The sequence below is a fragment of the Trematosphaeria pertusa genome, assembly GCF_010094035.1.
Source record: "Trematosphaeria pertusa strain CBS 122368 unplaced genomic scaffold BU26scaffold_1, whole genome shotgun sequence".
Taxonomy (NCBI): Eukaryota; Fungi; Ascomycota; class Dothideomycetes; order Pleosporales; family Trematosphaeriaceae; genus Trematosphaeria; species Trematosphaeria pertusa.
Window position 1 is genome coordinate 1,177,324 of NW_022987212.1, and position 20,932 is coordinate 1,198,255.

Sequence of the window (20,932 nt, forward strand, 5' to 3'; positions counted from 1 at the left end):
CCGTCTGCGCGCTGAGAGACCCGCCAAGAGAGGATAACGCACAGCCACCAGACCGGAAGCCACAGCTCATCCACTGTTATCATGAAGCGGGACGTGCGGAGTTGTCTTATTTTGGACAAATAACAATAAGTAGGGGTTAAGAAAGGAGGAGGTGGGAGCGGACAAGATCAGATACCTCGGCGTAACTGTGGCGCTCTCTTTCTTTCCCGTCGAAATGAGCGTGGCTCTGTGATAAAACGGGCGGTTGAAGATGTAGGAGGAAGAATAGAAAGGTATAGGCATAGTAGTACAACAGCTAGAAAAGAAGGAAACATGAAGAATGTACATATACATGCAGACGAGAACTCTCTCTACACCCATGGATGCGCTCTCTCCCTCTCCCTCTCCCTCTGCCTCACCTTCTCCGCCATCTCCTGATCCGCGATTGTATCTAACTCCCTTCTCTCCGTCTTCACGCTCCCCGTAACCAGGGCATACAAATACGGCACGCTCATAACCATACCCTTCTTCTCCTTCTTCCTCACCGTGCCATCCTTCTCCACCCGTGCATCCCTACCAATCCACACGTTGCCCAAGAAAACTGCTGCAACGATGCTGATACCCATGAAAGGCAGGATAGCGATGAACGCCCACATGACTGCTTTCGCGGCGGCGTTCTGCACGGACTCGAGCGCGGCAGGCGGAAGTGAGGAGAGCGAGTTCAGATTCGCGGGGCCGGTGGTGGTTGTGAACGAAGTGCCGGGGCCGAAGTCGATAGTGCGCAGATAGAGGGACAATTTGTTGGAGAAGACGGCGCCCATCATGGAGATGCCGATGGTTTCGCCCAGGGGCATGGTAAAGCTCAAGACGCTTTGAATGGCGGCGATTCGAGAGGGCCATATACCCGCGGCGTGAAGGACGACGGGCATGAAGCGGAGGCCAGTTCCTGCGCCGGAGATGGCGAGGAAGACGTTCACGAGCGTTTTCTGGCGCGTCGCTACGGCCCAGGTAAGCAAGGAGAGACCGGCGGCTTCCACGATAGAGCCCCAGAATAGAGGAAAGAAGGTTTGCCGCGGCCAGGCGTTGCAGAGGAACATTGCGGAGTACACGCCGACACCGAGGCCAGGCGTGTAGTAGAGGAGCTGGACGCCGGCTTTCGAGGCGCTGTATCCTTCGGCGAGCTGCCAGTAATACGAGATGAAGTAGAAAGCTGAGACGATAGAGACTCCGGACGCGAAGTTGATGACCATGAGGAGTGAAGTATCCCTTTTCCGGAAAAGCACGGAGGGGACCATAGGCACTTGTTGAGCGAATATGCGCGACATGAAGCGGCCAGGTCCGATGAGGTACTCATACAGGAAGAAAGAGAAGAAGAGGACGCCTCCGATGACGAATGGCGCGATCGTAGCTGCCGAGTCCCAGCTGTATGAAGTGCCGCCCCACTGAACCGCGAGGATGAGAAGACCAACGCCGAAGATAAAGAAGAAGATTCCAGGCCAGTCGATCGTTGCCAGACCGCTGATGTAGCCTGCCCTCCGGGAATCGCCGGGCTTGAACGAAACGCGGCCTTTGACGAGATCTTTACGCATGAAAAAGAAGATGAGGAGGTGAGAGATGAAAGCGACGGGAATCGGGACGACGAAGCAGTATCTCCAGCTGGAGGTGGCTAGGTAGCCACCGATGACGGGGCCAACAGCATAACTGAATGGTATAGTTAGTATGGGTTCCTTACCACCAGACGAAGCAAGACAGGCGTGGTAACAATAGACTCAACATACCTGATGCCGTTAATCAATGAGAAGACGGTTTGATTCTTGGAGCTGTCGGCCAAACTAGCTCCATCGGATAGGACAATGCGCGTTAAGTTCAAGATCCCAGCTGCACCCAAGCCTTGCAATGCCCGGCCGAACAAAAGCATGCCCCAGGTAACAGCAGATGCGCACAACACGCTACCAATCAAGATCCAGAACATCTGAAACTGGAGGGCGAAGTGACGGCCGTAGATATCGGCGAGCTGACCCGAGGCTGGGACGAAGGTGGTAAAAGTGAGCGTGTATGCCGCCACGATCCAATTGAAGCTTCCACTGAGATGGTCTGAGGAGGTTAGCCCGTGTCAATAACGAGATAACGGCGATACGTACTGAAATGAGAAGAGATGGTTGGAATTGCAGGTGCTACAATAGTGACGTCCACCGCAGCGAGGAAGTTGGGAAGTATCAAGCCCACTATCATCCTCCACCGATGTTTCCGTCTCTTGGAAGTTTCTTCTTTGGCTTTCGCGTGTGCTTCTTCGCGTCTTTCTGTAATAGGGTTTACGGAGTGTTCATCGACGAGGCCATCACCACCCACAGCCTCTTCTCTTTCGGGCTTCGGTTCTTGCCCCTGGTTGGGCTCAGGAACTAGATGACTATCATCTGCGGTGGCTGGGACATCGTTCTTCTCCTTGTTTTCTTTGACTTTGCGGCGAATGTACTTGTATAGCAGATAAGCCATATCGGTGGGAAGCTATATGTGGAATGAATGGTGAAGCAGTGCAACCGAGGGCAGTGACGATGACTACAATGGAAGAAATAGTACTCGACGATGAAGAAGAAGAAGAAGTTCAAACTCGACTCGTGCATGATAAATCTTATACCTTCTGTCTCTTTGTCGGCACCTTACCTACTTGGGATATCTGGGCGCGAAGGAGGCTGAGGCTGGATGCCGCGGGGCGGATTCTAGCCGGCTCATGGCTTTCAGGATTACTCGGGAAGTTTTGGGGCTATGCTTGCGAGAGTGGGGCGCTTTCTGAGCGCTTTCTGCGAAGAGGAGTGGTGGGCGACACTGGGTTCAAAGAACGACGCACGGCCATTCCTCCGCGAAGCATGCCCAAATAGGTAAGGCTCAGCCACCCGTCGCCGCAAACGGGCACCAGGGGATTCAGGGTGCGAAGCTGGGTAAAGATCCATACGGATGATCATAAGAAGGTTGAAGGATTCCGCTACCCAGGCGGGGGTTAAATGACTTTCCAGGCTACCATGCATCTTTCAATGTTTCTGTAGCCTCTGCCTGCGGACTGGACGACGCGCTTTACCGGTTCTCGGGTCGTACTTTAATCAAGCGAGAAGGGCGTCCAAGATGTGGTTTGCAAGCGAGAGTCGGGTCGCGATGAGTATGATTTATATTAAGATGGCTGAGACGTTTTCTAAGTGTACAAATGTATGGTCGAAGGAGAGAAAGCTTTGCCAAGCAATGCTGACGGATTCCCACTGTGACGCAACTGCGAACCGACTTCCCGCCGGCTCACTCCTACACTTCAGTTGCGGGCCAAAATGAAACCCGCGATAGCTGTACCAGCAATCGCTGCGCTGATATACCGAGCGTGGTCCAGAAGGTCATTGACGCCCGTCGGACTTCTCGCCGCTTTCCTCACAGCTTTCATCCACGCACTACATCCGTGGAGTGTGGGCTTCACGCTGCTTGGCGTTTTCTTCCTGGCTGGAACTGCCGTCACGAAGGTAAGGTGATGAATCTGCTTTCTAGAAGACTTGAAGCATTGCTGACCAGATATTTAGGTTAAGCACGACATCAAAGCGAAGCTTACACAGTCTGCAACCGGCGCTTCCGGCGGAGAAGGCGCTCGAAACCACGTCCAGGTATTGGCCAATTCGCTAGCAGCTACGGCCCTGATCCTGCTCCATATTTGGCACTTGAAGAAGGAAGGGACATACTCGAAGGAGAATCTGTGTTGGGGACGGGGTAACGATGTCTTGGTCGTCGGAATAGTAGCGTATGTGGGATGTACTGGATCCCGGCCTGTCTAAATGCTCACGGTGTACAGGAACTATGCCGCCGTGGCAGCCGACACATTCTCCTCTGAACTTGGTATCCTCTCGAAATCCAAGCCTCGCCTTATCACCGCCCCATGGCGCGTCGTCCCTCCCGGAACAAATGGCGGAGTAACTCTGGCTGGCCTCAATGCAGGGCTGTTGGGGTCATTCATCATAGCTTCTACCTCTACGCTTCTGATACCGTTTTGCAAGGATTGGGACGCTGCTGGCAAGGCGAAATATACGCTGGCAATGACACTTGCTGGCTTCAGCGGAACACTGCTGGACTCGTATCTGGGAGCGGTTCTGCAAGCGAGCGTCATCGACGTTCATTCCGGAAAGATCGTTGAGGGCGAAGGCGGGAAGAAGGTCTTGATCCACGGAAGCCATGTCAAACCCATAGCCAACCTCCGGAGTCACGCAATCAGCTATGAAGAAGGGAAAGAGGGTGTAGCAAAGACGTCTGCTGTGGATTCTAAGTTGAACGAGTCCGTCAAGACTTCGCGGACAATGCAGAAGGGTGGAGCAAGTGGGGCTGCAGTTACTGATGGACAGCATGAGAGCCGGAGGGTTGAAGTCGGGCATGACATACTGGATAACAACGCCGTCAATCTTCTGATGGCGGCTTTGGTCAGCGTTGGAGCTATGCTGGCGGCTTGCGTGGTGTGGGAGTTACCGTTTAGTAGCATGATTCCTGTGTAGACTTAGCGGAGATACCCGTAGATCGATCTAAAGCTTATAAGGTCATGAAATGAATATAATGGATCTAGAATTGCTTCGGCTTGTCCTGCGTCTGCTGCGATCTATCGCGCACTTCTTTCCCTTTTCGGTGTAGTCGTGCCAAGACGCTTAGGTAAGCGGCGCGTCACCTCGTAGCCTTGAGCTTGAACAGCTCGAACCCCGACACCCAGCTCGAACCGCCTTCATCACACCCAGAGGATCACATAATCCCGCTGTTCTTGATTATAGTACTTCCGCCGAAGCTCAAACCGACCTGAGAGATAATTCATACCTCGTCACAAAGCGACAGGGCCTCTGACATTTCCTAGCGGCCTGCTTATCCCTTCGGAACAAGCCAACATGGTACGTAAATGCCTATCACCAGCTTCAGCACACCGCACCCGTATTGGTCTTCATGAGCGTTCATATGCCTGACAAGACCTCCAGTCTCTCCGCTTCGTCCCCCCGAAAGCGCACCCGACGCACACCTCCCTCGAGACATCTGCGCCCTCCGCACCCGGCGTCCACGACACTCTCCGTTCCCGGCTCGCGCAGACTTCAGCACCCGCGACCGCTGCCTCGTCAACCAAGCCCGTCGAACTTCAATCAGCGCATCCACTAGAGGCCCGCCTCGTCCAATGGCGCGAGACGCAAGACCGGCTGAAGATGGAGATGCTGAGGCGTCAGTTCGGCATCGCGGAGCCTATTCGGAGGGGTATGGAGCTCAAGATTGCGACTGCGGGAGAGTGGAGACCGGCGGTACTGGGTGGAGCTAGCGGGGTGCATAGGGATATCCTCGAGGGGCGGGATTGCGAGATTGGCTGGGAGGACGTGTTTGTCGGTAAGTTGGGGACTCTGTTCGCTCAGAGATATCTTCACGAAACACCAAGATACATGGTGGCTAACCATTCATATCCACAGGCCACGAGCTCCGCGAAGTGCCAGACTTCCACACCGAGATGGAGGCCAAGATGAAGATGAACTGGTAAAAGAGCTAGGAGAATGAGAGGTCGGCCATGGGAAACACAAAGACGAGAAGCGGGAGGATTAGAGTCCGGAAGAGAACTGTCTCCCTCAACCACAGTCTTGATTCCCGGGGAGGTGGCCTGTATTATACTTTCGGCATGGCATGCACCTCGGCCTCGGGCGTGCAGCTCGACATAGAGTTAGGATATCAACAAGGAACCAGCTTAGTCTGTTTCTGGGATGATGATTGGAGCCGACCAGCTTTCGCAGCTAACCACTTCAAAGGGTTTTTTTGAAATGTTCAGAGCCAACATCTTTTCCGCTGGTGTGCTGACTAGACATAAAGCCGGTCAGTACTTGCGTCCGCCAGATTGGAAAGGGGGCGCGTTTTGCAATAGGGTCATTTCGTCCAAATGGCTGACTGGATCCACCTATTAATGCTTTGTTGATGGAGACCGGAGGGTGAGGACGTGGGAAATACTCAAGAGGCCAGGAGTAAGCAGCGAGGCTCTCCAGCGGGCGGTCTCAGGTTGCGGGAAGTGACTGTGTATGCTCGCCATTGTGAGGAGCCGGCATCTTCACAATCCTTTGTTCACCCATGCATACAGCAGTCGTAGCTTTCCCATGTATCCTCGGAATGAATGCTCGCAGTCCTGGCTGTGCTTTTCCCCTCCAATCATAGCGCGGGGCGCATGCAGGGGCAGCCCCGTTCAAAACCTGATCGGTTCCAAATGCGCTAGGACGAGAATACAGAGCGTGTGTCTCTCTTTGGGGAAAAGGAATACAGATGCTGACTGATAAGGAAGCTGATCGCACGCACACCACCGGGACGAGCCAAATGCCTGCTGTCCGCTGACGTGCCATACTTCGTATGTACTGCCCCAAGCTGACACCTGGGCAGTTCTTGGATTATTGTGGAGACGGGGTCGTTCTTGCGTTTGCGGAGAACAAGGCGGCGGCGACCTGCCCAGAGCCGAACTCCCGTGCACTGATCCTCTCGGAACTTCATTCAACCTCCAACCCCATCACACCCGCTCGCTGCACCCACCACTGCGCTGCGCCCAGTCTTAATCTCTCATTGAAGCACGTCAGGTGCCGTAATCCGCCATTCCCTCGCTTGCCACCCGCCATCCGCCATCCGCCATCCCTCCTCAGCGCTTCCGTCGTCCTGACGGAATAGCTCCCCGCGAGCCATGGCTTCCCCGTCCGACCAGCCCTCAACGACCCCCTCGCAGACTGCTCCACAGCCACAACAGACAAGTTCGCGGCCCGCCAGCGGGCACGACGTGCTGTCGTCGAGTCCAGTAGAGATGAAGACGCTTCCAGCATCCTCGTCATCAGAGCCAGCGGCAAACATGCCCAATCCCGCATCAATAGCGACGTCAACACCTCAGGTACAGGCTTCGCAACCAGCAGAGAGCGCACAGCCCACAACGGCGCCCCCAGCGCCTGCGAAACCCGCTCCTCCCGTCGACCTGAATCGCAACGAGACCGAAGCAATCGGCCCGTCGACCGACACCCCGGCCGCGAACCCAGACAATTCGAATGGCCCCGTCGTCGTAATCATGCTGCTGCTTACGACGGGCGCACGGCACCCATACAAGATAGATGAGAAATATCTCAAGAAGCGCAACGTCGCTGTTGACGACATGGACCCATACAACATTAGCGTCTACACACTGAAGGAGCTGATATGGCGGGATTGGCGCGAAGGTTTGTACCACCTTTCATGCGCTTGCTCTGTTGCATTTCTAAGAGGGGGAACCACATGGAGCGCTTGACCCTTCATTCTCTACAGGAGAGCCTGTTGCCTGACAGTAGAGCCTAGTAGCCGGCTAAATGGGACTATCTGTCGTCCTTCCTCTTGTACAAGTCGTTGAGCACATGCACACTCTTAGCTACTCCATACATTGCTTTCACAAGGCTGACTATCTTGGCACAGAATGGGAACCGAGACCGACGTCTCCCAGTTCGATACGACTGATACACTTCGGCCGCATGTTGGACGACAAATCGCCTCTGAGAGGTAAGTAGCACAACTCTCGAACATCTCCAATGTCTTGGCGTGGCTTGTCGATTGCTGGGCGCAAGCCACCGATTGGCTGGGTGCAGCGAGCCAGTGGCTTTCTCTGCATCGCCATGGTGTTCTGGCTCGCGGTTAACAGGATTTGCCTGCCTCCGCCTTACCCTATTCTACCCTCCAGGCTGGGCGTTTTCGGGTGGCTGACTTCTTGCAGACTGCCGATTCCAGACAGAAGCCCCCAACGTCGTTCACATGACAATCAAGCCCCAAGAGGTCGTCGACGAGGAAGATGCTAAGACTGGGAAGGGTGGCGCCAGGAGAGACGGCGATGACGAGACTCATGCTGGTTGCCGTTGCGTTATCCTATAGACGCAGTAGCTTACTAAGCTAATGAGCTACGCTATAGGATGTACTCTCTGCGATGGCTCTATGGACGGCGAAGACATGGCTATTATGGCGCTGGAGGATCTCGTCACTCGAGGAAGAGTCCCGGTTCGCGCTCCGGAATACCGTCATATATTCAACGGCCGTGACTGCCGAGGTAGAACTCTCTTCGAGATCTCCTACGCTCCACGGGTTCCAGTCGCCGCACGCAATCGCTGGAGTCTGGACACCAACCCCTACCAGAGGCTCGCACAGTCTCTACTTCAATAGTTGCCCGCACTTTTCTCTTGGACTCCTTCTCGGCCAGCGTTTTGGCTACGGCGTATATGGCATGGGCGGGGCCTTGATATTCTTGTTTATCTACTTTGCGTGTGCATACTAGTCCCGTCATTTTCTCATAGTCTGGCTTTTCTGAAGACGCTAGACAGCAGGGTTACCCCTCGCCTGTGTGTACAAGTAGTTTTGCTGGCTTGTGGGGAGGCAGGACGTTCTGATAACCAACTGGAGGTATGGGGGAAATAGAGACTTGATTCATACCCCTCAATCATATGCTTTGCACGTAGATGTACAATGCTAGCATGAAGGCCTCCAATATGTATTTTGCGATTACCGCAGCAACCTTATTAGTCTAGCTAACTTACCTCGTCCGCTTCTACCCCTCTCTTAGCGCTTCTGCAGCTGGAGAACTGCCTGGCTAGATATACAACCTTCCACTACAGCTTCTACTCTTTCTAGTTAGTCTTCAAAGCAGGGAATACAGCGTAGTCGCTTTATAGAAGTTTAAAGCGCAGGTCCTAGTCCTCACAAGCCTCCCAGCAGGCCTGAAAATCTATCTCCGCTGCCCTGGTACGAGCTTCGAAGAAATATGGGATTATTATACTCTCGGCGGGCTGATCCCTTGCTTAGACGAAGAGAAGGAGATGTATCGGGAATTTGTCGCCCCCTTGAGCGGCTCTAGCGGCAAAGACAGCCCCCTTGGTTCCGACCTACGAGGCGAGAACGTAGGCGTTGAGACGGCGCTAACCCGAAAACTGACGACAATGATTCCTACGCCACTTCGCGCCCATCGACGTTCACATTGCGCAAGGGCTGGACCGGTGGTTGCAGAAGTATGGGTGGGACGATGGCGAGGAATTTCTGGAGGAACAAGTGCGTAATGTTTTGTGAGTCTCCTGCATGCCCAAAACTGTTCGAGTTTTCTAAAAATCTGGAAGAGAAGTCGGGCATATTCACCTTCATCGGACCGCCACGGGAAAAAAACTCCCCGCCAAAAAGGACTTGAGCATTCAGGTGCATCTGTGTCCTGAGTTGTATGGCACTCCCAGATCCGTGGGCGAAAAGTGAGTCTGCACGGGATAAGTCACTTATTAGACCAAAAGAGCTAGCTGCTTTAACATTCTCAATCCAAAGTTTCTTGTCATCGAGTGGCGTGGCGTTTGGAGGCCATCTCGGGTCTGTACTCAAATTAATGTGGCGGAGGCAAGATTATCTTTTACGTCTGCATTTGCTAATGTGGGCGTATTGGCCCTTTTCGACGACATCTGCGCGGCCACAACGGCAATGAAAGGGCTTGTGGGAACTGTTTTTCGTCCCGCATGCCCGAAGTCTCCTGTAATTGTCCTTCCTCTATGGTAATGGCCGCCGCGATACCGAAAGAGCGCGGAGCCCGCCAACCCATGAGGGCCTTCTATATGGGCCCTCAGATCAAGATGTTGTCAATCAGTTCATTCCTGATCTTCGACGCGGACCATGGATCGTCAGATGGGACCAGGACCGGCCCGGCAACAGTTGCAGGGGAAAACTTTTTCAATGTTGAAATGGTGGTGCCTTTGTTGATCTGGACTTGGAGGTTGTATTCTTGGGAGCTTGTCATCTGTACAAGTCAGATGGAGATGTATCTGGCTCATGTGGAATCTTACTTACACCCTGCATGTCCAGCCTGAAATTGTCGTCAGAATAGATGGTTCCCGCTGACGTCGGCAGTGCTTCCAGGTCACTATCTGGGATATTATCGATGAATCCTTTGAGAGCCTTGCTTGCTTTGCCCATGGTGAAGGAGTGGTGGAACTAGAGGGTAGAGTGATAAGGTAGGTAGATGTAGAGTAAAGACGTTGTGCCCGTGGATGCTTTTGCCTGAAGTTAGTGCCCTGGCAAGCAATGGATATCATATTCCATGGACAATCGAAGCTTCCCTTATATATCTATTCGAGATCTCAAGCAGCCCACCTTGGGGCCATCACCGAGAGCGCCTCGTGTTCCAGGCCTCCCATGGCGCGTTCGAACGAGCACTGGCTAATTAATCGACTGGACAACGGGTCAAGGCCGCTTCGGTCCTGGGTCCGCCCATGATCGGCCGCGTAGCATGATTTCGCTCAAGAAGAGTTTCCATAGGTCATTCATGCTCATCGTGTAGTGGCCAGTTGTGATAGCCCTGCGCGTGTCGCCCGTCCTGTTTCATTGGGTTGCACCAACCAATTAGATGTCCTTGACGGCCGTGGTTGGCGCACAGCGGGCACGTCGAAGCCCCTTGACGCCTATTTTGGATGACTCTGACGCTTGACGGTACATGTCGCTATGATGCATCATTTTCCTGCCTTGTTCCTGTCTTAAATCCGACTCATCCTGTAGCTGTCAGATAATACTACCAACATAACTGAAACCAGCCAAAATATCGTACTGCACGATAAAACGATAAAATCGGTCAAAAGGCGCCAATTGTGGTGTGTTGCAGTGGGTGAGTTGTACCCCATCCTGCTCCTGAAGGTGGGTTTTCCCTAACCGAAAGTGGCTGTGCGGCCCTGGGTTGCCTGGCGATCTTTCCACGGAGGCACGTGATTGGGCATTCGCCGCCACACCATCCCCAATGCCAGAATGTGGGATCCACAGCCAAATTAAGTCAGCAGACAAATGGAAGTTATTTAGTCTGCGGAGGTCACAATACATCACCGGCTACCCCACGTTTGCCCATTCTATCCATCCATTCGTCGTTGTACCTGATCAAGGTATCACAGGCCGTATTATCCGACATTTCATGACTGCTGACCGGACGACAGAAACATCAACAACAAAGACTCTCTTGACTTATGGCAAGCATGCCGCGGCCAATCCAAGATGGGTTAGAATGGAAACAGACACTGTTTGACCTCGTGCCACAATGGACGCGAGAAGTTTTTATCCCCGCAATTGAAAGCGTCTGTCGCCAGCAATTGAACATCCCCCCCGAGGATCCCTGCACCGTCGCCTTTCACGCATCCGGCCTGTTCAATAAACTCTACATTGTCAAATGTACCAGATGCCCTCTCATAATGCGCGTCTCGCTGCCGGTCTACCCACGCCACAAGACGCGCGCCGAGGTAGCCACCTTGCGGTGGGTGCGCGAGAACACCAAGGTCCCGGTCCCTAAGGTGGTCAGTTTTGACGACAGCAACGACAATGAGATTGGGTACGAGTGGATCTTGATGGAGCTTATGGAGGGTGCATCGGCACATAGACGGTGGCGGACCATGTCGATGGAGCAGAAGATCGCGCTCACGAAGCGGATTGCGACATTCCAGGTGGAGTTGTCGGGACTTGGGAAGCCAGAATCCATATTCAGGAGCATAGGGACGTTGGATCTGCGGGAGGTCGGTCAAGAGAACGACGTTGAAGATTCGGAAAAGGTTGTTCCTGGCCTGCTGGTGTCCCACGAGTTCTTTATGGGCGATCACCTCCATTACGACATTCCGCGGGGTCCATTCCGCTCTAGCCATGACTGGCTGAGCGCGGAGTTGAACATCATCCTACTACATCAGACAGCAGTTCTCGAGAAGACGGAGGATGAAGACGACAAAGAAGACGCCGAGGAGGTCTTGTTCGTAGCACGAAAACTACTCTCTCTCGTTCCTAAGGTCTTCCCTTCAACCTTGGACGAGTCAGAGACAACAGGACTCTACCACCATGACCTCCATCTAAACAACATTCTGGTGAACGAAGAAGGCGAAATTACGGCCGTTCTGGACTGGGAATGTGTCTCGGCACTACCTCTCTGGATGTTGACCAAGGTTCCTAAGTTCCTTGACGAGCCAGTTCGGGAGGAGGAGCCGCAGCGGGATACGTATGCGGATAAGACACCCGAGGAGTCTGCCGCCGCAGCCGGGAAGCACAACGACCCGGGCTACTTGGACAGTGATGGCAAGAATGAGCTGTACTTCATTCACAGGATGGAGTACGAGGCAACGCAGCTGCGGAAAGTCTACAAGGCGAAGTTGAGGGAACTGTGGCCGGAATGGCCCCTCGAGGAAAGCTATGTGAAGATTGACTTCTTCCAGGCAATATCCCAATGTGATGGGATATGGGTGAAAAAGACGCGCAGATGGGCCGATTATATGGAGAAGGGCGAAACTGTACGATTAGAAGACGCCTAGGGAGATGGACTCGCAAGAGGCGACAGGTTTATTGGGCAAATCACTGGTTCGGAAAGAGTTCATTCGCGATAAGGCAGTTGTAACAGACCCTACACCACAATGGCAGGGGATGATGAAGGAGCCGGTCAGAGGCTCTTCTCCTCCTCCTCCTTCCTCGCAATATTCGCGCGTTATCATCGAAACGGGAGCCGGTGCGTGAGCCTCCAGTTGACGCTTACTGCGCCGCGGATTTCGAGGTCAAATGGGATCGCTTGTGGTATAAGGGCGAGCCGCTTCGAGGTTCTGTAGACTCGGCGACTAGCACGCAGACGGCCCTCCATACCAGAAATGTTTCTGCACCAGCCCCGCATCAGCATAGCCAACCGTGCTAAAGCCACTATCTATTCCATCATGTGAATCTCCTTTCGCGCCAAGAGATATGTCGATCGATATCCCGGACATTAGCCCGCTTTCGCATGCGTCATCGCTTAAAGCTCGCATGTCACTCCACAACCTCACCTCAAGCCTCAACGTTGCCCGCTACACCCCAAAGCCTTCGAACCACCTTCGAATCCTGATCTTCCGGCTCAATTGCAGCTGGAGAAACTCACCATGGTTCTTCAGGACTTAGACGACACGCCACAGGACAGCTTCAACGACACCCCGTATCCCTCCGAGAACGACCCATACTCGAGCCCGAGCTCGAGCTCGACCTCTGGGGGCCGCTTCGATGCCAGCTCGCTGCCACAGCCGATTCCCATTCTAGGGCCTTTTCTAGGCTTTTCCGAAGCCGCCGTGCGCTTCAAGACCGAGTCGACGATCAAGTTCGCCGAGCGCCGAGTCCATCGATCACTGTACCCCGAAGAATCGCAAGCCCTCGCATCGCACCTTTACCAACTCGAACAAACGAAGTCCTACTTCACAGCTGTAGGCGCTGGGATAGGGGCTTGGAGATGGTATAAGACGATGGAACAATGCCGGTACCCGCTGTACCTGCCGAAGCCGGAAAACATCAACCCGAACAAATTTTTGTTCGTCAAGGGTCCAATGGCGCAGTATGCGCGCCACAGCTGGAGGCTTCTCTTGTATATGTTCGTCGCGGGCGAGCTGGGGAAGCTCCTGGGGCAGATTACGGGGCAGCCGATCGCCGCCCAGAACACGGCCAACGATCCCAAGCTCGCGCAGTTTGCAGCGGACTTGAGGAATTCGATCGCATCGGATACTACGCGTGCGCGTGGGGCGGGCTCGCAGCAGAAGAAAGAGTGGGACGATATGATTACAAGAGAAAGAGCGGCGAAAGAGCATGCTAGGAGGGACTCGCCTTTGCCTGGTGCGCAGCAAAGGAGGCCTTGGACACCGCCTCAGAAACCGGCTGCGAGCGGCGACGACGATATGTCGCCGATTGCAGGCAGCGATCCTTGGGCGCCTATGGGAGATAGTTCGTGGGGAGACTCGGGCTACTCTGATCAGACACAAAGCACCCAGCCTCGGCAACAACGTGCTTCGCGCCCGAGTGATGATGACGCATCACCCACAGGAGGGATGTTCCAAGACGAGGTAAGGGACCGATCGAGGCCAGGTGAATCAGCATGGGACCGGCTTCGCCGGGGTGGTGCTCCGGGATCGGCCCAACAGCGTCCCCAACAGGGCGGGCGTGAGCCTCCGCATCGCGAGCAGAGGGAAGGTTCGACATCGGGGGATAGCTTTGCGTTTGCGGAAAGTGATGAGGAGCGGAAGAGGGCACAGGAGAGAGCGCGGAGGGAATTCGACGCTAGGATTGCGCGCGAGAGGCAGGGCAAGGACTTCAACGATGACAGTAAGAAATGGTGATTCTGCGACGCATTCTGGTACGGGAACGCCATTAATCTTGTAAAACTAGCCACACGTGTGTAGTGATGTGAGTAGTGAACCAAAATTGCGACTGGCTGACTGAGACCAGAGGCCAGAGTGATTCAAGCCGACTCGCGAGACCTTGACTTTCACTGTTTCACGTCACCACGGATTCTGACAATTTCACGCCTTATCTTGCAGAAAGCATAATCCCTATTGTTTATAAGTTGCTGCCTTGACGAAACTCTTCTACTCACCACCACTTTCGAGGAAACCGGACATTCGCTTCTACTACCTAACCATATCTCTAGAGGCGACGCAACCACGGTCGAGCAACGCAAAAATTTTGCCCCGCTTTCTTAAAAGCCTCGTGCCCTTTCGCGAGGCCACTTCTGCCGCACTCTTCACGACACTTTCGAGGCACAATAGGGCGGATAATAGCTCGCCCAACCATGCCCTCTCACCACAAGCGCAAATATTCAACCAGCGACGACGACTGCACTCACCTACCTTCCTCTGCGAATCGACCGCGAAGCTCCGACATGCGCGAGCTTAGAGCAGAGGGTCTCGAGATGCCGGCGTCGAAGGAGAGCCTTCTGGAAGCAGCGATACAGAGCCGGATGGAATTGGCTTCCAGGAGTGGCCGAGGTGAGGTGAGTAGGGCCGCGATGCTTGGTCATCTGCTTGGAGATCCGAAGAAGCAGCAATCCTTGGTGAAGAAGGGGTCGCTCTTTAGTCACCTCGTCGACCCGGCGCTCCTGTCTCCTGTTGGGGGCATGAATTCCAAACCGCAAGTGAGGTCAACTGCTGCCAAGCCTTCGTATCCAATTTTCCACGCCCGCGGAAACTCGAAAACGAATCCTATCGACCTCACCGACGACACCATGAACACCAATAACCCGTCTGGATACACAACCGCAGCAGCCAACACCAGCGGTATGTATCACGGCTCCCGGGCGAGGCCCCACCGTCCTCAGCCCTATTATCCGGGCATGGGAAACCTTCAGGTGATCAAAGACGACGAGCAGGCGCCCCACGCATCTCCTGCGACAGCAGGTATGAGTGATGGTCCAATCTACCCTATGGCTGGTGGGCCATGCGTGAACCCGGGGTTCCATGGTGTGGATAGCGGGATGTTCGTTTCTGCTCCGTACACTCCGTCCCCCTTCGCTCCTGCCGCTTCCGCTTCCGCCACGGGGAATGGCAACCATCCGGGGATGCCTTACGGAGCGCCATTCTCCTGTCCGCACACTTCTGCTCCTTCCGGCTCCGCGATGGGTTCTGGCATCCACACGGGTATCTCTTATGGGCAGACTATCTCTTCCCCGTATATGTCCAACGCGCGTTCTTCCGTCATCCTGCAACCCTCCCACACTGTCACCGCTTTCGGATTACGCGGCGGGACGTCGTTCGGATTCTCTCCGCATCCTTCCGCCCCACCTAGGCCTTCCGCTTCTGCAGCCGGCAATGCCATCTACAGTGGTACACCTCATCGAGCAGACAGCGCAACCCCACTCTCTGAATTGTCTACTCTCGCTGTCGATGCGAAACCTTATCGAGCTCCCGGCGGTAACGCTCTACCAGCTAACTGCTCCTGCGACGAACCGCATTTCGGTCCCTGCGGGGACAACATGGACGAGGGTGGGTTCGCCTTCTCCTTCGACGCTGCAGATTCTGTTGCGAGTGAGCAGCCTTCGCCGGCTTCCAGCCCCTCACGCTCAGGAACCCTAAACACCAGGGCGAAATTCCGGCTCTTGCGTAACGGTCGCCCTCCGACGCCTCCTACGTTGGACTCTCTCGTAACGACGCCCACCACCGCTACTACCACGGGCAGCACAGAGCCACGGACACCTACAAGGCCAAACGGAATCTCTGGAGCCATCGACCAAGAAGACCTAGACTTCGCCCGCTCTCTTCAGCAGATGCACGACCAGTCGCCACCTTCCACCCCCAAGTTCCATAAGTTCCTAGAGCTCCCCTTCGAAATGCGCGAGCGCATCTACGCCCACGCCCTCGCCTCTGATAAACCCATCCTGCCGCACCTCTGCGACGAACCGCGCCGCGGCCCCGCCCGCATCAAATTCCACGACGAGAACCATCCCGAGCACAACGCGACGTATCACCGCATGGCAATCACCCGCGTCTCTCGACAGCTCCGCAAAGAGAGCCTGCCCATCTTCTACAGCGCGAATGTCTTCGACACCGGCCCCGATACACCGACGTACTTTGAGCGACTGGAGCATCTGGGCCGCTTCCACATGATCCGACACGTCAACTTCACGATCAACTTTGTCGATCCGAAGTGCAAGAGCTACGGGCCGAAGGTGCTGCGGGGCGTGCTGCAGAGCGTAGCGGAGGGAGAAGCGTATGAGAAGAAAGTTATCGAGGAGAATTTGGGGATTCGCGAGAAGTCCGAGGAACCGGAACCGGAACCGGAACCGGAGCCGGAGCCGATGCCGATGCCGCTATTGCGGTGGCGTGGTAGAGTGGGTTATCGGAGGATGGCGCGGGAGCCGCCCAATCTGATGGATGACGATGAGGATTTCTACCGCTGGCGGGCGGGACCGAAGTCGGTGTCATGGAAGAAGAAGCATATTGGCAACAACGGCGTGTCCCTTACCAACGGCTTCGAGCAGATGCTCCAGCAGATCAACACCGGAGAGAAGCACACTGCGATGCTGCAACCAGCGACCACTCCAGCCCACCAGCAAGCCGTCCCAGCGCCTACCCTCGCAGAACACCCAAACCCCCTTCAACAACCCTACCCCCCTCTCCAACCGTATACCCCGGATCCCCAAAAATTCCACACCGCCCACCTCCGCACACTCAAAAAACACCCGCAGCACCAGGCCAGCGGCCTCTCCTGGATGAGCACCCTGCTCGTCCTGCGCAAGCTCTCGTCAACCTTCACCTCCTCGTCTGCGTCCAACCCCAGCCCGTCCGCCTCCGCCCCCGCCTACTCGCACAACCTCGTCCTCTCTGTCCCCTCCGCCTCGCTCTTCACCGCCTACGACTCGCTCGCCTACTTCCCCAGCATCTGCGCCGGCCTGGGCATCCAGCTGCGCCTCGTCGAGGGCCGGGAAGTCACGTGCGGCCGCTTCGGCATCGAGCTGAGCTGGGAGCAGAGGTTCCAGAAGAAGGACTTCAGGTCGCATGATCGCCGCGCTGGGCAGGGGCAAGCCGGCGCGGAGAGGGAAGCGCAGTTGAAGAGCATGGCGGAGCGCGCGGTTAGCATGTTCCCTGAGATGCGCGATTTGCCGCGCGGGAATCGGAATGTTTATTATCGCAGGAATTGTGGGGGGTGGGGCGTTGAGTGGTTTGAGGTTGATTGGAGGGGGGAGGGGGGGATTGAGGGGAGATGAGATGGATGTGGATGGGTGAGCGGGATGGGGATAGTGAGGCGAATCTGGATACGGGACGGAGGCTGTGATCTTTTCTTCATGGTCCAGCATCTGGCTGGGTCGGTGGGGGCTTTTTCTCCCTTTATTAGTTATGCGTGCATTAATAGTTTTAAGGTTGCTACATCTATGCCAGACAGGGCGTGAGGATCTATCCGTCGGGGGTCTGAGACCTGCCCTCCCTCCTGGGTGGATGGATGGATATATGCGCGACGCGGCCGCCGCGCGAGAGAAGTATATAAATAGAACGAATCGTACAGCGTTGAAAAAACGAGCTCGTCCTGCTCTCTACTCTCTCCCTGTGCATATATCCTTTCTTACTTACAAACAACATTCTCTTCAACTTAGCTCAACGGAGCGAGGATAGTGCGAGAATATGGGAGGGGGGCTATGAGAGAATTAGCTATGATTAACTGCTACTTTGTGGCGGTGCGAGAGGGTCTGAAACGGAAGAAGTGGATTTGTAGCGTCTTGTGACGCATTATACATCTGATTACATTACTATGGGCAAACATCCGCTTTGGACAGCAAAGCCAGCTAGCTGGGAGGATAGGAGCGTCCGGTTCAGCGTCTGTGTGTAGCACTATAGCGTGCTAACCATGCCCCCTCTCAGCATGATATAAAAGAAATGCGCGGGCTCTCTCTTTTGGAGTAATCCTAACACAGACGCAGGCAGAGCAGCATAGACCATCGCGCTTCGCCTTCCTTCGCGACTATATGCTTATAGAAAAGGTATCGAAAAGAATGGCGCAAGAGTTTCCTCCCACGCACGCACTGCGCTCAAGCTACCGCAAAAAGCAAGGTAATAAGAGTAGAGATAGAAGCGGCGACAGCCGGCGCGTACCCATTATACCATGTGCCTGTGTATCTAAGAGAACCAGACGTCGCGTCCTCCCCGTGAGCCTGAGATCCCGTGGCCGCGGGCGGCGCCGTAATGGAAGCGAGGACCGCCGTCGCCAACGCGAGCCCAGTCGACGAGCCCTCGGTCTGGTACACCAGGCACTGGGTCGCCAGGGGGAAATCGGCCGAAGCGAAGGTAATGTCGGGCAGCCAAAGCGGCAGGTCCATGCCGCCGCCGATTCCGATGTTATATTCCACGTGCGTGAGGTTGGCGAAGGCGTCTCGGAACGCGTCCGCGCTGTTTGTGGCGTTGGAGGGCTCGCAGTCGGCGCCGAAGTCGGCGGCGGCGAGCTGCGTGACGTTCATGTTGAAGGTGGGCAGCGAGAGAAAGGGACCGATGCTGAGGGCGTCGATGCCGAGGAACTTCAAGCCGACGGGCAGGCTGGTCTTGAGGCCGGCTAAGAGGAAGACTTCGACGTCGGAAACGTTGGACTGGAGTGGCTGAGCGGTGATGTCGGGATTGAAGCCGTAGATGCCCGAGTTCTGCGTCTCTGCTAGGTCGGCACGAATATAGGAGTCAGGAACCTATTGTGTGCATAAGCGCGAGTAGTGAGAAAATAAGGGTGCCGAAATTGAGAGGGTCTACTACTGACCACGACGTCAAACCCAAAGCCCAATTGAACTGGTCTATCCAACTCAGCTTTGAATTCTAGCTCGAGTTCAAAGCGCAAACCGATAGATGCAACCCCCGGAATCTATAGGAGCGGGTGAGCAAAACCGTATGCACACTTGGGGTGTTCGTCCATACCTCGGCTCCGATGATAGTTTTGGAGAATACAGGAATGGTCCGGGTCTCATCATCCTCCGGGGCTGCTCGCAAGCCAATAGACATCTCAAAGCCTTTGAGATCTATCTGAGCGGCTCCACTCTTGACCAGATCATCATCTGGGTTATTGAAAACGTTGTTGAACTCGAAGTGTACGGTTGAAAAGATGACTTCGCCCTTGCCGCTGCAATTGTTGCAACCGAGGTCGAAGGGCAGAGATACGTTTCCCGGCAACAGGAAGGGCTAGTCGACCACTTCGAAGGCAAGGGACCCATTACTCACGGTGTCGTTCGCTAGCCCCTCAGTAGCTCGCGGAGCTAGGAAATGTGCGACCGGCGAAGGATTCGTGAGTGTTCGTCGGGAAAGTCGGTCGTGCCGATGTACGATGAGGGCCTCTTCACTATGTCCGAAATCTAATGTCATAGAGGAGAAGGCCTCTTTCAGCGTATTTGTTACGAGCTGAAGGGTAATGCTCGAGGTGCGATCGTCGAAGTGGACTCCCAGGACACTTACATGATGGCGTCAGCCAGGTCGTTTCGGAGTTAAAGGCAATCCCAAACATACCTAAACACGGCATGTGATCCTTTGTCGCTACAAGTCGCGTGTGATGACACGATCAACCCACCAGCCAACGACCCGCACGCTGCGCGTGCTTTAGTATAAGATTCAGCGTTTCGAAACGTGGCCATCATCATCGACTCGTTGCATTCAACCTCATCTAAAAGGTGATCGAACTCTTCCAGAAACAGCGTTGGTCGATCGGCTTCTAGGTGAAGCTGAGAAGCGAGTCGGGGGCCTGTGGCACCATTCTCTCCTTCCAAGACGAGACCGTCAGTAAGGTATCATGCAGGTTGGCACAGGACGGTCAAACCTTCAGCATACAGCAGACTTAGTCTATGGCTCAAGTAGATATCATCGCTTTTCCTCGCAAAAGCATGGTACCTTCTGGCGGCTTTCAGAATCCGAGTTGGAGAGGGTCCATTTGGAAAGCTTATGTCGGTTGCTGCGAGTGACAGTACTGCGAGGCAGACGGAAAGAAATAAGGGCAGGAAGAGGTACATCGTGAAGAGAAGTTAGCGAGTAGGTTTTCAGGAAGGTGAGACCTAGAAAAAACTGGCAGTGTATCGCCAGTTCGATGACTTACTATTTCTCAGTCCGGCATCAAACGACACTTTATGTCAACTATCCACTTTACATCCCATGGGTCGCCCCCACGGAACGCATGTCTGTAATTTTCACGAGGACGGCGTCGTCCTACACTCCCCGCACGCATTTGCCTCAGCCTTGCGCCCTGTGAGCAATCTGCATACATTCCATTGGATCTTTGGCGCTCCAGCATAGAGGAAGAAATTTTGCTCTGCATGCCGCGAGGAGGAGGCGTGATTCTGGCGCTATACCCCGCTTCTAGGATGGCAAACATTGGTGCGGTGTTGAGTTCGGCCCCGGGCTGTGTAAGGCTGTAACACACTTCGGCACCAGCAGGCCGTCTTTAAGTGACGCATTAAGAGATTGTCTCGCCGGAAACGGAAGTGGAGGACGGCGCAAGTGCTTGGGCCACGCAATTCTGTTAGTTGCGGACGGAGCTCACATGGTGAGCTGGCGGAGCTGCGTCCTTCACAGCGCATGGAGCCATGCGTCTCTGCCATGTCAGCCTAGAAGGAAGAGCGCAAAACAAGTCTCTTGCACCATCTTAATCTTGTAAAGTTAGAAGGGAACAGAGCAAGATGCGTCAGGTGTTGGCATGAACCTCATGCCAGAATTCGAAGCAGTCCGGA

The 20,932-nt window shown here is 54.7% G+C and overlaps 8 protein-coding genes across 8 annotated transcripts; 5 read left to right on the top strand and 3 right to left on the bottom strand.

Annotated features, from left to right (window-relative positions):
- Nucleotides 1–231: 231 nt before the first annotated feature.
- Nucleotides 232–2,790, bottom strand: BU26DRAFT_471862 (MFS general substrate transporter). The gene is made up of 3 exons (XM_033825402.1): nt 2,121–2,790; nt 1,758–2,073; nt 232–1,680 (listed from the first exon to the last, which is right to left on the bottom strand). The coding sequence occupies exons 1-3, from the start codon at nt 2,470–2,472 to the stop codon at nt 351–353; spliced, it is 1,998 nt and encodes a 665-aa protein (XP_033690934.1). The 5' UTR covers nt 2,473–2,790; the 3' UTR covers nt 232–350.
- Nucleotides 2,791–2,962: 172 nt separating this feature from the next.
- BU26DRAFT_598749 (UMP1-domain-containing protein) lies at nt 2,963–5,744 on the top strand. The gene is made up of 6 exons (XM_033835046.1): nt 2,963–3,476; nt 3,534–3,748; nt 3,800–4,486; nt 4,838–4,871; nt 4,956–5,349; nt 5,430–5,744. The coding sequence occupies exons 1-6, from the start codon at nt 3,291–3,293 to the stop codon at nt 5,495–5,497; spliced, it is 1,584 nt and encodes a 527-aa protein (XP_033690935.1). The 5' UTR covers nt 2,963–3,290; the 3' UTR covers nt 5,498–5,744.
- Nucleotides 5,745–6,575: 831 nt separating this feature from the next.
- BU26DRAFT_12025 (ubiquitin-like protein) lies at nt 6,576–7,942 on the top strand. Its single transcript, XM_033819509.1, has 3 exons — nt 6,576–7,187; nt 7,417–7,500; nt 7,712–7,942. Exons 1-3 carry the CDS (start codon nt 6,668–6,670, stop codon nt 7,864–7,866), a joined length of 759 nt encoding a protein of 252 aa, XP_033690936.1. The 5' UTR covers nt 6,576–6,667; the 3' UTR covers nt 7,867–7,942.
- Nucleotides 7,943–9,326: 1,384 nt separating this feature from the next.
- BU26DRAFT_12098 (uncharacterized protein) lies at nt 9,327–10,167 on the bottom strand. The gene is made up of 3 exons (XM_033819526.1): nt 10,077–10,167; nt 9,805–10,007; nt 9,327–9,754 (listed from the first exon to the last, which is right to left on the bottom strand). The coding sequence occupies exons 2-3, from the start codon at nt 9,928–9,930 to the stop codon at nt 9,581–9,583; spliced, it is 300 nt and encodes a 99-aa protein (XP_033690937.1). The 5' UTR covers nt 9,931–10,007; nt 10,077–10,167; the 3' UTR covers nt 9,327–9,580.
- Nucleotides 10,168–10,544: 377 nt separating this feature from the next.
- On the top strand, nt 10,545–12,536 carry BU26DRAFT_512875 (kinase-like protein). Its single transcript, XM_033827491.1, has 2 exons — nt 10,545–10,883; nt 10,935–12,536. The coding sequence occupies exon 2, from the start codon at nt 10,974–10,976 to the stop codon at nt 12,282–12,284; it is 1,311 nt and encodes a 436-aa protein (XP_033690938.1). The 5' UTR covers nt 10,545–10,883; nt 10,935–10,973; the 3' UTR covers nt 12,285–12,536.
- Nucleotides 12,537–12,594: 58 nt separating this feature from the next.
- BU26DRAFT_512876 (uncharacterized protein) lies at nt 12,595–14,281 on the top strand. Its single transcript, XM_033827492.1, has one exon. The coding sequence runs from the start codon at nt 12,876–12,878 to the stop codon at nt 14,091–14,093; it is 1,218 nt and encodes a 405-aa protein (XP_033690939.1). The 5' UTR covers nt 12,595–12,875; the 3' UTR covers nt 14,094–14,281.
- A 264-nt stretch (nt 14,282–14,545) lies between these two features.
- Nucleotides 14,546–17,455, top strand: BU26DRAFT_498686 (uncharacterized protein; the record flags this gene model as incomplete). The annotated part of the gene is made up of 1 exon (XM_033826352.1): nt 14,546–17,455. One exon carries the CDS (start codon nt 14,546–14,548, stop codon nt 17,453–17,455), a length of 2,910 nt encoding a protein of 969 aa, XP_033690940.1.
- A 755-nt stretch (nt 17,456–18,210) lies between these two features.
- Nucleotides 18,211–19,748, bottom strand: BU26DRAFT_598755 (uncharacterized protein). The gene is made up of 5 exons (XM_033835047.1): nt 19,722–19,748; nt 19,440–19,654; nt 19,140–19,400; nt 18,985–19,086; nt 18,211–18,916 (listed from the first exon to the last, which is right to left on the bottom strand). Exons 1-5 carry the CDS (start codon nt 19,732–19,734, stop codon nt 18,272–18,274), a joined length of 1,236 nt encoding a protein of 411 aa, XP_033690941.1. The 5' UTR covers nt 19,735–19,748; the 3' UTR covers nt 18,211–18,271.
- Between the last annotated feature and the right edge of the window lie 1,184 nt (nt 19,749–20,932).